The sequence below is a fragment of the Miniopterus schreibersii genome (genome assembly GCF_964146895.1).
Source record: "Miniopterus schreibersii genome assembly, chromosome: 14".
NCBI lineage: Eukaryota > Metazoa > Chordata > Mammalia > Chiroptera > Miniopteridae > Miniopterus > Miniopterus schreibersii.
The window spans coordinates 6,210,008-6,223,983 of record NC_138114.1 but is presented as its reverse complement, the minus strand read 5'-3'; the positions used below and the strand labels follow the sequence as shown (position 1 = coordinate 6,223,983).

The 13,976-nt window shown below is 49.9% G+C and overlaps 1 protein-coding gene across 1 annotated transcript in view; it reads left to right on the top strand.

Moving 5' to 3' along the window:
• The window catches only part of TMEM273 (transmembrane protein 273), a 33,531-nt gene extending 20,946 nt beyond the window's left edge, over window positions 1-12,585 (top strand). The window contains exons 2-6 of the mRNA XM_081158034.1: window positions 1,222-1,275; window positions 2,129-2,269; window positions 4,122-4,152; window positions 5,373-5,396; window positions 11,423-12,585. Of these exons, the coding sequence (XP_081014160.1) occupies window positions 1,222-1,275; window positions 2,129-2,269; window positions 4,122-4,152; window positions 5,373-5,396; window positions 11,423-11,447 (275 nt within the window). The 3' untranslated portion in view covers window positions 11,448-12,585. The remainder of the gene's footprint in view (window positions 1-1,221; window positions 1,276-2,128; window positions 2,270-4,121; window positions 4,153-5,372; window positions 5,397-11,422) is intronic.
• The last annotated feature ends 1,391 nt before the right edge of the window (window positions 12,586-13,976 follow it).

Genomic DNA, 13,976 nt, shown 5'->3' with positions numbered 1-13,976 from the left:
CTTGAACCTGAGAATCAGGGTGAGGCCTCACCATCCACTCACCGCTGCCTAAGCCCCTCTGGCTCCTGGCCTTTGTGTTTTGGCGTCATCCTGTTAGTGAGCTGCCTGGGACTGTGTTTGCAGGGTGTCCCTGGAGCTCAGATCTGGGCCCTATCACTTTCCGTGTCCCCTGGCCTTGAGCACATCATTAGGTCCTCAGTGCCCCAGGTCCTCATTCATCACGTGGCAACGATGATAGTGCAGGTCTCACAGTCATTGCTGCGAGTATTAAATGTATTAATGCAAGTGCTGCACCAATATGTGGCCAATTAACGTGTGCCCTCCTCTCCAAGGCCACAGCTCTGCCTTAGCTCTGCTAGGATCTGCCTGCAAGACGGCAGCCCCAGCTGTGAGACTCGTCTCCTGTCTTAAGAGTTCAATCGCAGGCTAGAAGAGTGAGACACCTTGCAACATGCCACTTCATTCATTCATTCGTTCATTCATTCATTCATTTGTTCATTCATTCAGCACATGGGTATCAGTACCTCCTATGTGCCAGCTGCTGTCAAATGCTGTGGGTAGAACACCCCACAGGACAAAGCACAGCCCCATGGGAAACCAGCCAGGAGATGCAGTCAATGGGCTAGTAGCTGAGGAGCTCTCAGGGGAGCGTCTGACGCACAGCAGTGCTACGTCAGTTGTTAAATGATGTGGTCAGTTGTGATGGGTGAGCACAGCTGCTGTGGGGACCCTGAGGGGCGACTGAGCCAGGTATGGGAAGAAGTGACCTGCAACCAAGACCAGATGAAGGAGAAGCGAGAAGATGGGGCTGGGCAGAGGGCCTGGGGGCAGCAGATCTGGGCCTGTGAGGCACTGGAAGCAGCTCAGACTGACTGGCAGGAGAGGGCTTGTGGGAGTGATGCAGGCAGCTGGAGAGGCAGGCAAGGGTGAGTGCGGGTCTGGGGAGCCGTGTCGAAGGGCTGGCTTCACTGAACTCAGTGGGGCCTCTCTCCTGGCCTGGGTTCTGAGGGGGCTCTAACATTCCAGCAAGGCTCCGAGACACTGTGGCAACCAGGAGCCCAACTCTGTGCTCCTGAGGGTGGTGCCCCAGCAGGAGAGTGGCAGGCTTTCCCAGATGTGTGGGAGGGGTTGCTGGGGACAGGGTCTGGCCTTCCAGCCCTGCCTTGCCTGCTCACGGCTTAGTTCTGCTCTAACCAGACTCTGGGGTTTCTTTCTTTGCAGATGTTGGAGGAGCTCAAGTATTGGCAACGGAAAAGTCTTCTGAGGTCGAAACTGGTAGGTCCCTGCCCAGCTGATTCTGCGTGGGAGGCAAGGGGCCAGAATGAGGTAGCCCAAAAGGCCTAGCTAGGTGGTGGGGGCATGCTGGGTCAGTCTCTTACCAGTTATCACAGAATAGGAAAGGCAGCACTCGCCCCCAGGCCTGCCTGAGTGGCTAATGCAGCTTTATCCCGGGGACATTGTCCTCAAAGGGGCCTGTTCTCAAAGGAGACCTGAGTCACCAGGGCCACCGTTGTCCACACTCTGTAATGAGCCGCTCCAGCACCCAGAGTGCCATGCCTGCAGCCTGGCCCTGGGGCATCAGGCTCTGCCGAGCTCTGTGCCCTACCATTCTCTCTCCCTGCCGCACAGTCAGCTCCTCTCCCCCTCAGAGCTCACCTAGAGGGCAAGGTTCAACTTGCATGTCACCTCCTCTGGGAAAGCTGTGGACTCCATGCCAGCCCAACCCACCGTTACCTGGCATTGGAGTGAGCCCTTGTGTGCCCACTTGCGTGCAGTTTCCCCCAGGAGCCCAGTCTCATTCCTGTGCTTTCAGCGCTCATCAGAGCTGGCAATTTACACAGACCTGACAAAAGAACTCATGAAAGTGTAAGTGAGGAAGGGCTATAGGAGGCCAGAGAAATGAAGGGTCCCCAGCTGAAGAGACCAGGCAGGGTTCCCAGAGAGGACAGGGCCTGGGACAGGCCCTCAGGAGAGTGGGAAGTCAGGCGACCTCCTTGGTGGGTCAGAGTGCAGAATTTTAAGGTCCACACGCCTGACTTGGGCTTCATCCAGAATGTAAAGGGCGTTGTGGGGCCCTTGGCAGGGTGGTGACCAGCTGAAGCAACACTGGCTCCTCCTTGCCCTTCAGACATCAGGTACGCCATCATCGGGATGGCGCTGGGCTTCGCCATATCGGCCTGCTCGCTGGCCCTGAAGATCTGCATGATCAAGAAGCACCTGTTCGATTACGACTCCTCAGACATGAGGAGCATGAACATGGGCGTCAACGGTAAGGACACGGTGACTCTCAGCATGGGCTCTGCTCCTGACAAGGACATGTTCCTGGCAGCCGCCCAGCACGGCACCAAGGGCCACTCCAGAGCACTTGGGAGAGAAACAGTAAAAACCATGGGCCTGCCCTGGCTGATCGGCTCAGTGGTTAGAGCATCGGTCTGCAGACTGAAGGGTCCCAGGTTCAATTCCAGCCAAGGGCACCTGCCTTGGTTACAGGTTCAATCCCCAGCCCCAATGGGGGTGCGTGAGGGAGGCCACCAATCAATGTCTCTCTCTCACATGGATGTTTCTCTCTCTCTCTCCCCCCCTTCCACTCTCTCTGAAAAGCAATGAAAAATATCCTCAGCTGAGGATTAAAAAATAACCCACAAAAAAACAAACAGTGGGCCGATAAGGAATACAGTCACTCCCCCCACATCCCGTGTCTGTCTTTCTGTCTCTGTGCTTTTCTATTAGTCACTTCTGATGTTCCTAAGAATCAGGTTTCCTGGAGAAAGGTGGGAAAGATGAAATTTATCCCAGGGGTGATGAGGCTGGTCCTAGCATGGTGGATGGTGGAAGGGGCTGCCAGCATTGGTTATGTGGCCTGACTTCATTTTTTTTTAATATATATTTTTATTGATTTCAGAGAGAGGAAGGGAGCGGGAAAGAGAGATAGAAACATCAATGATGAGAGTCATTGATCGGCTGCCTCCTGCATGCCCCCTGCTGGGGATCGAGCCCATGAAACCCAGGCATGTGCCCTGACTGGGTATCGAACCACAATCTCACGGATCATAGGTCGATGCTCAGCCACTGAGCCATGCCAGTGGGCCTGATTGCATTTTTTCATAAATGAGGAAATCATTTTTCATGATCTAACTAGAGTCGTACTTCCATGAATCCAGCGTGGTTCTTGGTGTCCTGTGGTACCTGCAGGTGACACAGAGTACACAGACGCTGAGCTGTCAGCTTGTGAGTGCTTTTTTCTTTTAAGATTTTTTATTGATTTTTTAGAGAGGGGAGAGGGAGAAAACATTTATGTGAGAATGAACATCAATCAGCTGCCTCCTGCATGTCCCCTACTGGGGATTGAGCCCACAATCAAGCCGTGTGCACTGACAAGAATTGAACCGGCAACCTTACAGTGCCTGAGATGATGCCCAACTAACTGAGCCACACTGGCCAGGGCAGCTTGTGAGTTTTGATGGCAAAATGTAATAGCTACTCTCGACTCTTTTTCTCAAGGTGGGCCTGTAAGAACCACCCCGATACCAGGCATAGTGGGACGATGCTGCAGTTTCCCTAAGGTTTTCCTGAGGATGGGGAGGAAGGCGCCTCACTGTGTCTCCAGAAAATTCGATGGTTATCTGTGAAGATATGCAGAAGGCATGGGGTTGGGGGGAGTCTGGGCCAGGAACGGGGAGTGGAGGCACTTGGGGGGTTCCTCATGCATCTATTTGCACAAGGGGCTTAATTAGTCACAGGAGTTTGTTCACCATTGATTTTGTATCCCTACAACAAGGAAGGAGGGACAGCAACCAGCCCCTTCATCACAGAGCAGGCACATGTCAGGAGCTGCAAGTGGAGGAGAGGCAAGGAATGACAGGGGCTCTAGGGAAGGCTCAGTCTCACCTGCGTGCTAAGCTAAGACCTCATTGACAGGAGCTGGGTAGAGGAGCTCCGACAGTGCCACAGGCGGGGGCAGAGCACTCGGCCCAAGACAACCACCTCTCGTGGCCCCAGCCCAGGGAACCTCTCAGCCCTGCCGAGCCCAACTGGCTCTGACCCCTCCCCTTGCCTGGCACTGAGTGAGCTGCACATGGATCACAGTGCCTCCTTCCTAATGCCCTGCTCTCTCTGTTTAGATACCATCATGCTAAAGAAGAAAGCCCCAAGGTAAGGTTGCTACTGAGGTACCACTTCCTTCTGTTTTATCTGTTCTGCTCCCCTGCCTGTCATCCCAGCCCTTTTCTCCATTCTGAAATGTTTCCTAGGGGACTACAATGCACATGGCCCCCTCTTCCCACTCTCTGCCCCTCTAGGTTGTGGGCAGGTGTCATGAGAGGAGGGGGGTGGCACAAGATATAGTAGCCAAAAGGGCTTGGGCTCACCTCTGGGCACACTGGGCATGCGGCTGCAGACTATGTGGCCAACTCTGGCCCTGTGTAAGGGCCTGGAGGGCTCAGATGGAAAGTCTAGCATAGTGATCTTACCACCACCCATGGGTGAGCAATGCTCCTTGGCCAGCCAAACTACCCACACACCAAGAGGCACTCTCTGAGTTAAGACATTTGGTTTAGGAAACTCCAGTGCCCTGAAAGTCTCCAGAGCTCATTGCAGGCTGTTTCAGGGACATTTAGTACCTGAAAATGTAAGACTCCACAAAGCCCAGTGCTTCACCCGGGTGTGTGTGTTTGTGCATGCGGGCGCCCTGGCAGGTGGGGGCTGGGGAGGCTGTGACGATGTGTGGTGAATGACTGGCACACACACTGAGCGTGAAGATGCTGCTGCGGACAGTACACCAGACACGCAGTCACTGTGGCTTCAGGCTGCTGTGCGTGACCATGTTAGAGGAGCAGCTCAGGCTGGTGTGTGTGTAAGTTCTGGATCATTCTGACACGTCAGAGCCACAGGAGGCGGTTTTCACAGTCCAGGCCAGGTGGCTGGAATCATCTCTCAACAGCAAACACAGTGGAAGTGAGGCTCAGGGAAAGGGATGTGGAGGGCGAGGAGGAAGGCAGGTGGGCGGAGGAAGGCAAGGAAGAAACGCAGGACGGGGACAGGAGGGTGGCTGGGCCCCCCGGCCCGGCGCTTTTCCCAGGACACACCCTCACCCCGCGCAGGGCGCTGCTCCCGGGGGCCTGTCAGAGCCCCTCTGCAAGCGCCAGGATTTCTGCCGAGCGGAGGGACACGGCTCAGGTTTCTGAAACCAACACTAGATGGAGTCAGGCTGAGCCAGGAGGAGTGGGACCCAGAGGAAACGCAAAGGCCGAGCAAGAGGTTCTCGCAGCAGAAGTCTGCGTGTGCCTTCTGCCGTCTGGGAAAGATCTGATAAACCACTGTCCTGACATCATAAAGAGGGTAAGTGACGCTGGTCCTGTTGTTCTGTTTTGCAGGGCAAAGCTCAGCCTCTCTGAAAGGTGAGTCGATCCTGTGGGTCATCGTTTACCGAGTGAAAAGGGGGAAGATAGTCGTCCTCGTGGCTGTGGCTCCCCGCCCGCCCCGTGCAGAACGAGGCGGCTGCTAGCCAAGGGCCACGCGGCCTTGTGCCAGGGTGGCTGTGAGACCAGCAGCTAGCATCTTTTGGGGACATCTGCAGAAAATCCTAGTAGGTGGAACTTTGGCGAGGTGTAGAGCGAAACTGGGGCATTTGCCCAGTTAGAGCTGAGACACCGGGTTCGAGCAGCAAGATGTTTGCCTTTCCTGTGACCAAGGCCTTCTCTTGACAGAGGCCAATCGGACAGTTGGCCAATTTACTCCACTTGATGGAAAAAAACTCCCACACTTCTCTTTGTGTCATCAAACTATCAGTTTGGCTAAGCGTCTGCTTTTCACCTCTGCTTTGGGGTCTCAGAGTAGACAGGGCCTGACAAGAGGGCAGGGCCTGCAGAAGGGGCGCAGCCACAGGCCCCCTGAAGGACGCCTGCTCCCTGGGACAGCAGGAACCTCCCCCATGTGTATCCGAGTCCCTGGCTCCCGGTTCACACCCCCAAGGCCTGCTTGCCTGAGTGTTGCACTGCCCAACACTCTCACTCTCCCTTATTTGGAAAGACATGTAAATATACAGAAAAGTTGAAAGAACAGTGTAATAAAAACAACCATACTCACCCTTCACCTAGATCCAATAGTCAGCATCTGCCCATTGGCTTGACCTCGGTACACATCTATTGCTTCACAACTAGTGTACACATCGTGGTATTTCAACCCTAAACACGTTACCACGCCATCTCTCACAGTCACCAGGCAGTGCCATGTTTAGGAAAATGAATGATAATTCAGCATCCTTATTGCACAGCCCATGTTGAAATTTCTGTGACTGCTTAAAAAGTGTCTTTCACAGCTGGCTTTCCGAGCCAGGCGCATTGTACTTGGTTTTGTCTCTATTTTCTCTCATTGTTGGACAACACCACTGCCTTTTCCCCATGGCAGCAATTTTCAACCCTTTTTATCTCAAGACACACATAAAGTGATTACTAAAATTCTGCAGCACACCAAAAAGTATATTATATTATATTTTTTTGCTGAGCTGACCAAAAAAAATAGTTATAATTTAGATTCATTCACACCAGAGAGCTGTTGTTGTGTTGGCCATTGGCATTTTCTTGACAGCCTAAGAGAAGAGAGGTCAGTGCCCCCAGTAGGTGGGTATTGCGTGTTTTACAAATCCTTGCGGCTCACGGGTTGAAAATCGCTGCCCTATTTTGAAGTACCTGAGCCTGTTGTCTTGTACGATGCCCCATTTTTTGGACTTGTCAGATTGTGTCCTCCCGAGTAAATTCAGACTGAGGATTTTGTCAACATTGCCACAGAAGTGACACTTGTATCTTTTACTGATGCGTCGGGAGGGACCGATGCCAAACTCTCCCACTGCTGGCGGTGCTGGTTTGCTCGCCTCGCCTGGTCAAGGAAGCAACTGCTGGTCCACGTTGTTGAGAACAAATTTCCCCTTTGTAGCCAGTAAATAATCTGAGAGTGGTGCTTTGAGACCATGTGAACATCTTGACTCTCACCAATTCTTCACCCAGTAACTTAATATCTCTTTATGATTCTTGTTTGAATCAGCTATTGCATTGGGAATTACAAAATACTGAGGTTCTGATTCCAGCGTTCCCTCTACGCTTCATAGCTGGCTTTCTTCTCAGAAAAAGGTCTTTTTCTTTCCCCCCTTTTTCTTTCATTTACTTGTTGAATATTATTCCTATGAACTTCAATGCACTTTAGCTCATTGCCATCATGAATCTTTCTTATGCTCTAATTTGTCCAGTTACAAGTTACTTCTCAGAGCCTTTCGACAGGACCCCAATTGTCATTGAGCATTTCCTAGATTTCGACACAACGCAGTATCCCAGGTTCCCCTTGTACTGTCCTCACTCAGGCCTGGAATCACCCTCTTCCCCCAGGGTCCCTGCTCCCCTGCCCCCTCCCTCCCTCCGTTCTATCCTTGCCTCCTTTTTTTGATGCAGAATAGTTTTTAGAAACTGGGATCTGGGCACAGTGTGTGCTCATAGCTTCTGAGGCGTTATCACTTCTACACCCCCTCAATGGACTGTCAGGAAATGTATATTAAAATCACAAATTCAGTATCTTAAAGTTCTTCCTAAGTATTTCTTATTTTAGATTTTTATTTGGCCTCCTACAAAGTGAAAACCTTATTTCTCCACCATATGAAGGCTTTTGCTCGTTTGCTGTATCACACACACAGACTTTCAGATTTACAACAGTGAACAGCTACAAACCTACTTAGTAACTTGAAGAATTCTTTCCATTCCCCTTTGTCCTTAGAAGTTAGCCTTCTGTGTGTGTGGAGTTCCGTGTTCAAACTGAATGTATTTTCTCTGAGTGTTAGGTTATCGATTTGATATAATGAGAAACATTTGGCTTAGTCTGCTGTTTTCATGTCTGCTTTCTGATATTCAAAAATTAATCCTTTCAGTTTAGTTTTTGAGTATGTGAAACATACACACTCAGAGAAGTCTTGCTCCCATACCTGTCCACTCCACCATGCTTTTTTTTTTTAATTCTCACCTGAGGATATTTTTTTCCATTGCTTTTCAGAGAGAGTAGAAGGGGGAGAGAGAGAGAAAGAGAGAGAAACATCAACCCAAGAGAGGCACATCGATTGGTTGCCTCCTGCATGCACCCCACCAGGGTGGGGGATCGAGCTCGCAACCCAAGTATGTGGCCCTTGGCTAGAATCAAACCCAGGACCCTTTAGTCCTCGGGTTGACTCTCCAACCGCTGGGCCAAACTGGCTAGGGCTCCACTGTGCTTTGAGCAAACTATTTTCAATAGTTTCTGTTTTATCCTTTCTGTGTTCATTTTACCAAATATATTTAATTAAAATTTTCTACATATATATAATATTTTATAAAATTAAAAAATATTTTATATGTACATACATGCATATAAATATAAATTTTCCCCAGGCCTTGTGTGGGTTTATATTTTTATTTGTCCACTTGGCATTTCATTGCGGTGTGTAGTATGAGATAGAGATATAATTTTAACTTTTTCCTAAATGGCAACCCAGTTATTTCAATATCATTTTTAAAAACCACCCTATTTCCCCCAGTGTTTTATTTGCCTCCCTTATCATGTTCTAAGTTCCCTCATGTACCTGGACAGTTCTAGACTTGGCATTGCTCTCCAGGGGCACTTGGGGTTATTCAGGTGCTAGAACATGCTTTTGCTCTGGAGGCCTCATGATCCCCTCCACCACCTGCGCCCGCCCCCTGGCATGGGTTCCTTCCCAGGGGCACACGCCTGCTCTTCTGTCCTAGCTATTCTTGCATATTTATTTTCCATGTGAACTTCACAGTCAGTTTCAGAATCTACCTAGGGACACAACCATCTTCGTATTTGGGGGATTGCTCTCAATCCTGTCTTAAATTGAAGATGACTGACGTTTTTAAGCAGTCGTTCACAGAAGAGAGATTTTTTTACAAGTCTATTTTTGCGTGTCTCGGGAGAATTTTCACATTTTACTCTCATGGATTTTTCACATTTCTTGTTTATTTCATGTTTTTCTTGCTTTTGTGATTGGAGTTTCCTAGTTTGTCTCCTGCCTGGCCATAGGTTGCTCTGGATCACTCTTGTACCTAACACTGTGGCAGTGGGCTTATTGGATGCTGTTATTTTTTGTGTTAGTTTTCTTCTTGATCTTTTATTTGCCACCTTTATCATGTTCTAAATTTTATGATATGTCATCTGCCAAACTGTAGGTCTTTGTCCATTTCTTATGCCTCTAATTGTGTTTTCCTCTCTGATTGCAGTGGCTAAGACCACCAGTGCTAAATAATAGTGGAAACCGTGTGGAGACTTGTTTTGTGCCTGATCTTGGTGGGAAATACACTATCGCTTTCCATTAAGTGAGAACATGGCTTTAGGACTGGAGTGTGTGTATTTTATCACATTTAAAAAAGTATCCATCAATTTTTATTTTATTGAGTTTTTAAAATCAGAAATGTGTGTTGGATTCGGTCAAGGGACTTTTCAGCCTTAGCAGGCATTAGCTTACCCTCTGCAGGTGTGCCCCGGGGGCTGGCCTAGCAAACCAGGATGTATAGGCCCCTTTGTTGTTAGTTTTGTTTTGTTTTCTTGCTCCGCTCCTTGTTGGTCTGTATAATTTTTACAGGATGTGTTGGGTTTAGGCAGCCACCATAATCCTACATTCTCCAAAGGACTCTTTCTCCTCTCTTGATCCCCAGCCTAGGTCTGCAGCCTCAGTCACCCGCTAGTCTAGCCAGCAAGGCCGTCCCAGCTCCTGCCCCGCTTCTCTTTCCCTGCAGGTGGTGCCTGGCTCTCTGGGGGTTGGGGACATACCTCTCTGAAGAGGAACTGTTGCCTCATCAGAGAACAACTGCCCCCATGAGGTAGCTCACAGGTGCCTCTTCCCCAGCTCTGGGCCATCGGGGATGGAGGGAGACTGCTCTCCTGGTCTGCCCATCTTCTTCGGGCATCAGAAATTCAAGCGCAAGTGCCAGCTAGGTACAACCACTGAAGATCCTCCCCTTAATAACACCTGAAGGGGCCCCTTGAACTCAGGACTTGTTAAAGGCAATAGGAAGAACGAACTGCCTGCTGAGCCTGGACCTCTAGGCCGACTTAAACTCTGTGTTCTTCTGTCTTCCTTCCTTCCTTCCTTCCTTCCTTCCTTCCTTCCTTCCTTCCTTCCTTCCTTCCTTCCTTCCTTCCTTCTTTCTTTCTTTCTTTTTAAAATTTATCTTTATTTATTGATTTCAGAGAGAGGAAGGGAGAGGGAGAGAGATAGAAGCATCAATGATGAGAGAGTCTTGATCGGCTGCCTCCTGCACGCCCCCGACTGGGGATCGAGCCTGCAACCCGGGCACGTGCCCTGAGTGGGAACCGAACCTCCATCTCCTGGATCCTAGGTCGCCGCTCAGTCGCTGAGCCACGCCGGCCGGGCCCATCATACTTTCAAGAAGCAGCACCGACACGTGGCAGCACTTCGGCCGCTGTCGGAGTCCCTTTCCCCACTCCTTTCTTCCCGTCCTTGCTCATTTCTGACGCGCCTGCCCCGTGTCTGCTCTGCTGCCTTCAGCTCTGCAAGCCGACCGTGGTCCGTCCCTGGCCTCCCGCACGCGGCGTGGGCTTGGCTTGGGCACCGATGCTTTACTCGGCCCCATCTTTCTGCTATTGTTGCGTCTTCTCCCAGGGGGAGATGTTAGTTAAACATCAAGATGTTAAGACTGAGTACACACAATGGAAGGGCATAAACAAGTATGCGATGTAGCATAAATATGTCCTTTTGTTATAACTGTGGATAATGTTCATGTGAAACTACAGTCGAGTGTTGGTGTGAGTTCAGGCTCCCCTTGGAGGGGTCGGCGAGGCCCTTCGCTGAGAGGAGCCACAGCAGGGTCTCTGCCCCACGTCCAGCCCATGCTCTGCTGTATTGGGATCTGATCTTTTCTTCTCTGTTCCTGGTTTTTAATATATATCTACGTTGCCCTTCCCCCCGTCAAAGCTGATACACTAAGTACAGCAAAGCCTCACCCTCTGTAGCCGCGTGTAGTTGAGACTTGAAGGTATCAGTTTCCAGTTACGTTCCCACAGGTCTGTCTGTCTGTTCCTCTTAGTGTCTGCCAGACCTGTGCAAAGTCTTCAAGCACACAAAGTGGCACCTGCCCCTGAAATGTGCCTATTACTTGGGGAATGACTTCTTCCCTTTTTGTCACCACCGTGGATGAGGTGCTGGCAGAAAACAACCTTCAGGCTGAGCTCCACCTAAAAACTCCTCTTTACCTAGAAGCCACTGGGCTTCAGGCCCCTTGCTGTGCTGCATGAGGAAATGTTCCCCTGGCTAAGATTTGCTGATGAGCTCTTTCGCACCTGTTTAATTGTGTGTCCCATAAGCACATGCTATGATCAGTTAGAGCACAGTCACTCTGTCAGCAAGTCTTCCAGATGGTCTCTTCCTTTCCAGAGATGAACAAGTGATTGAAGTCTAAGTAAGCAGTCACTTCAGGAGGGGCTGGCAGTCCAGACCTCTGCCCACTGCAGTTTGGGGATGTCTTGAATTCGAGTGTCCAAAGCTGGTGATGAGCCTTCACATGGAATTCAATATCCAGGGCAAATAACAGAGTGAACAGAACCCACAGAGCCTGTGTCCTGAGGAAGATATCACCACTTCTTTTCTGCAAGAACTCACTAAATAGAGGAAGGCATAAGCACTGTATCCAGGAGTGAGGAAGGGTGGAAGCCAACCAGGCCTCTGTCTACCCTGATGCCCACGCCAGAGCTGTTTGCGCTTCTGTGATGGCATTGCTTCCATGCCAATGGAACCTACCCCAGCAAATGCTCATGAGAGACAAACTCAAGACACAGCCTCTTTAGCTCCACCACCTTGTCAGCAGGTAAGCAGCATTTTCCAGAACTGTTGGCCTCACCTTCTTAGCTGCCAGAAGAACCCCCTGTGAACATTCAGGGGCCCTGATCCACAGAGACCTGGGGCAGTCTCTGTTCCTATGGATGAAACACTGATCTTCCAAAGAAGAAACAGCAGACTGGGCCGGAGTGAGAGACGGGTTCTGTGGCCATGGGCTGAGCCTGCAGCTCTGCAGGTTCTATGAGGGGCCAACAAAGGGTGGCTTGAGAAAGCAATGCTGTGCCTGTAGAAAGCTATAGGGATATAACTGACTATTGTTATGCTTATAGAATTATTTTGTGGTTATTGTTACAATGTTCATACCTTGCCAGGAAGGGGCTAAGCAAACATCTTTTTACTATTTGCATCAACCAAAGGTTCTTTGCACAGCCCCTGTTAACATGTCTCCGCCCTGCAGTATTGACCTGTATTTCTGGGGCTGCCTCTGGGGTGCTCTTTGCCACTAAACAGAAATGCAGGTAGTTATATGGACTGGTTCTTCTTGGATTGGGTTTCTCTCCTTGTGTGTGATGAAAGATAAGCTATATTACATAACAAAGTGCCTTGTTATAATAATTTCCTGAATTCCCAGGGCATCTTTCATCTGACTTGATAACAATGTAGTTCATTAGCAGCCTTTGTTAGCTGATCACCTAGAGCAGCAATGCGATACTCATAAGCAGCTTTCCGTGTGTAAGATACAATAAACCATCATGTGAGCTATCTGTTCATTGATTTTTTTCTTTTGGCAGCATTTTAATTAAGACATCTGCTTTGCGAATGGCAGGGCCACCTGCGAACTGATGGGGAATGCCTCTGGATCTTCAGTAATCCTTTTACTTTCCCTAGGCTTCACAGAACTGTGATCCTCTCCCCACCCCACACCGTGACATATTTTCCCAGCACCACTTCTGGGCTCCAGTTATGTTTGATCTCACACAAGGTCTCCATTGGGAAGAACACAGAGAAATGGGCTGAAGACCAGTGCTCTCTCTGCTGGTGATAGAGGCTGACATGCCCGGGGGGCAAAAGGCGCAGGGGCCCTTTGCATTGGGTCTCCTTGGCTTATATCCAAATCCAAGCTCAGGCTTCCTTCCGCGGTAGCCCTACTGGAAGCTCCCCATGGCCTTGGACAACCCTTCTGTGTGGGACCAGCTCCTGGGGACGGAGGTTCTGGTGGGCAGACCTGGGAGTGTTTGGGGCAGCCACAAAAGTCATTGTGTCTGTGGGGGCAATGTCTTCAGTGAGGGCGTTTCGATGGCCTCAGGTTTAGTTTGGAAATGTGTAAGCAGAGGCAGGGGCTGGAACAATCCAGTAGGCCCTGGGCCCACAGAACACATGCAGACCCCAGACAGTCTGGCTCGTGGGCAGGACACCCTGCCCAAAGCGGAAGGGCAGATGCCACTCCAACACAGAGAGGAAGAGCCATCCCTACGCAGGAGAGGCGACTGCAGGCGGCAGGCCACAGGTGGCAGAAGCCAGCAGGACTGCAGTGCTGCTACAGGTTTGCTGGTTTCAGGACTTAGTGCCTGCATGAGAAGGTGAGCTGGGGAAGGGTTATCCGGCAAGAGCAACAAATACATATGTATTAATCTCTATTCTTACAAATTTAACTTGTTTGTGTTTAATACATAAATTAAAATTGATACATAAAATTAAATCAATATGTGTGTATCCTCTTCTATGTGTGTTAGAAGTATACATATCATAGAATTCTAATATCCTCTAGGATATGTTCTATTCTAGATATATGGGGTTTGCGTAAGTAAATAAATGGTATCCCTTTTCACCATCCAAGTTTAAATTGGTTGAGAGGTAGACAAACAAGTTAAGCAGATGGAGATGAAAATGCCAGAGTTGTGATTTTCAAATGAATCCTAGAGTCCTGCTTAGTGTCCTGGCCCAATTCAAGCAAGAGGTGAGAGTGGCTTGGGCCGCAGTGCTAGCCGCAAAGATGCAGAGGATGGATGGGCTTGAGGTGCAGGACTTGTGGACAAGTAAATTCGGGGGTGAGGGAAAGGCCAGCTCAGCATCACCACTCTTAGGGTCTGGCGTCTTTGTCCAGAGTGTGAAGGACCCAGGAGCCCTGGTCTTGGAAAAGGTCTACAGCTTG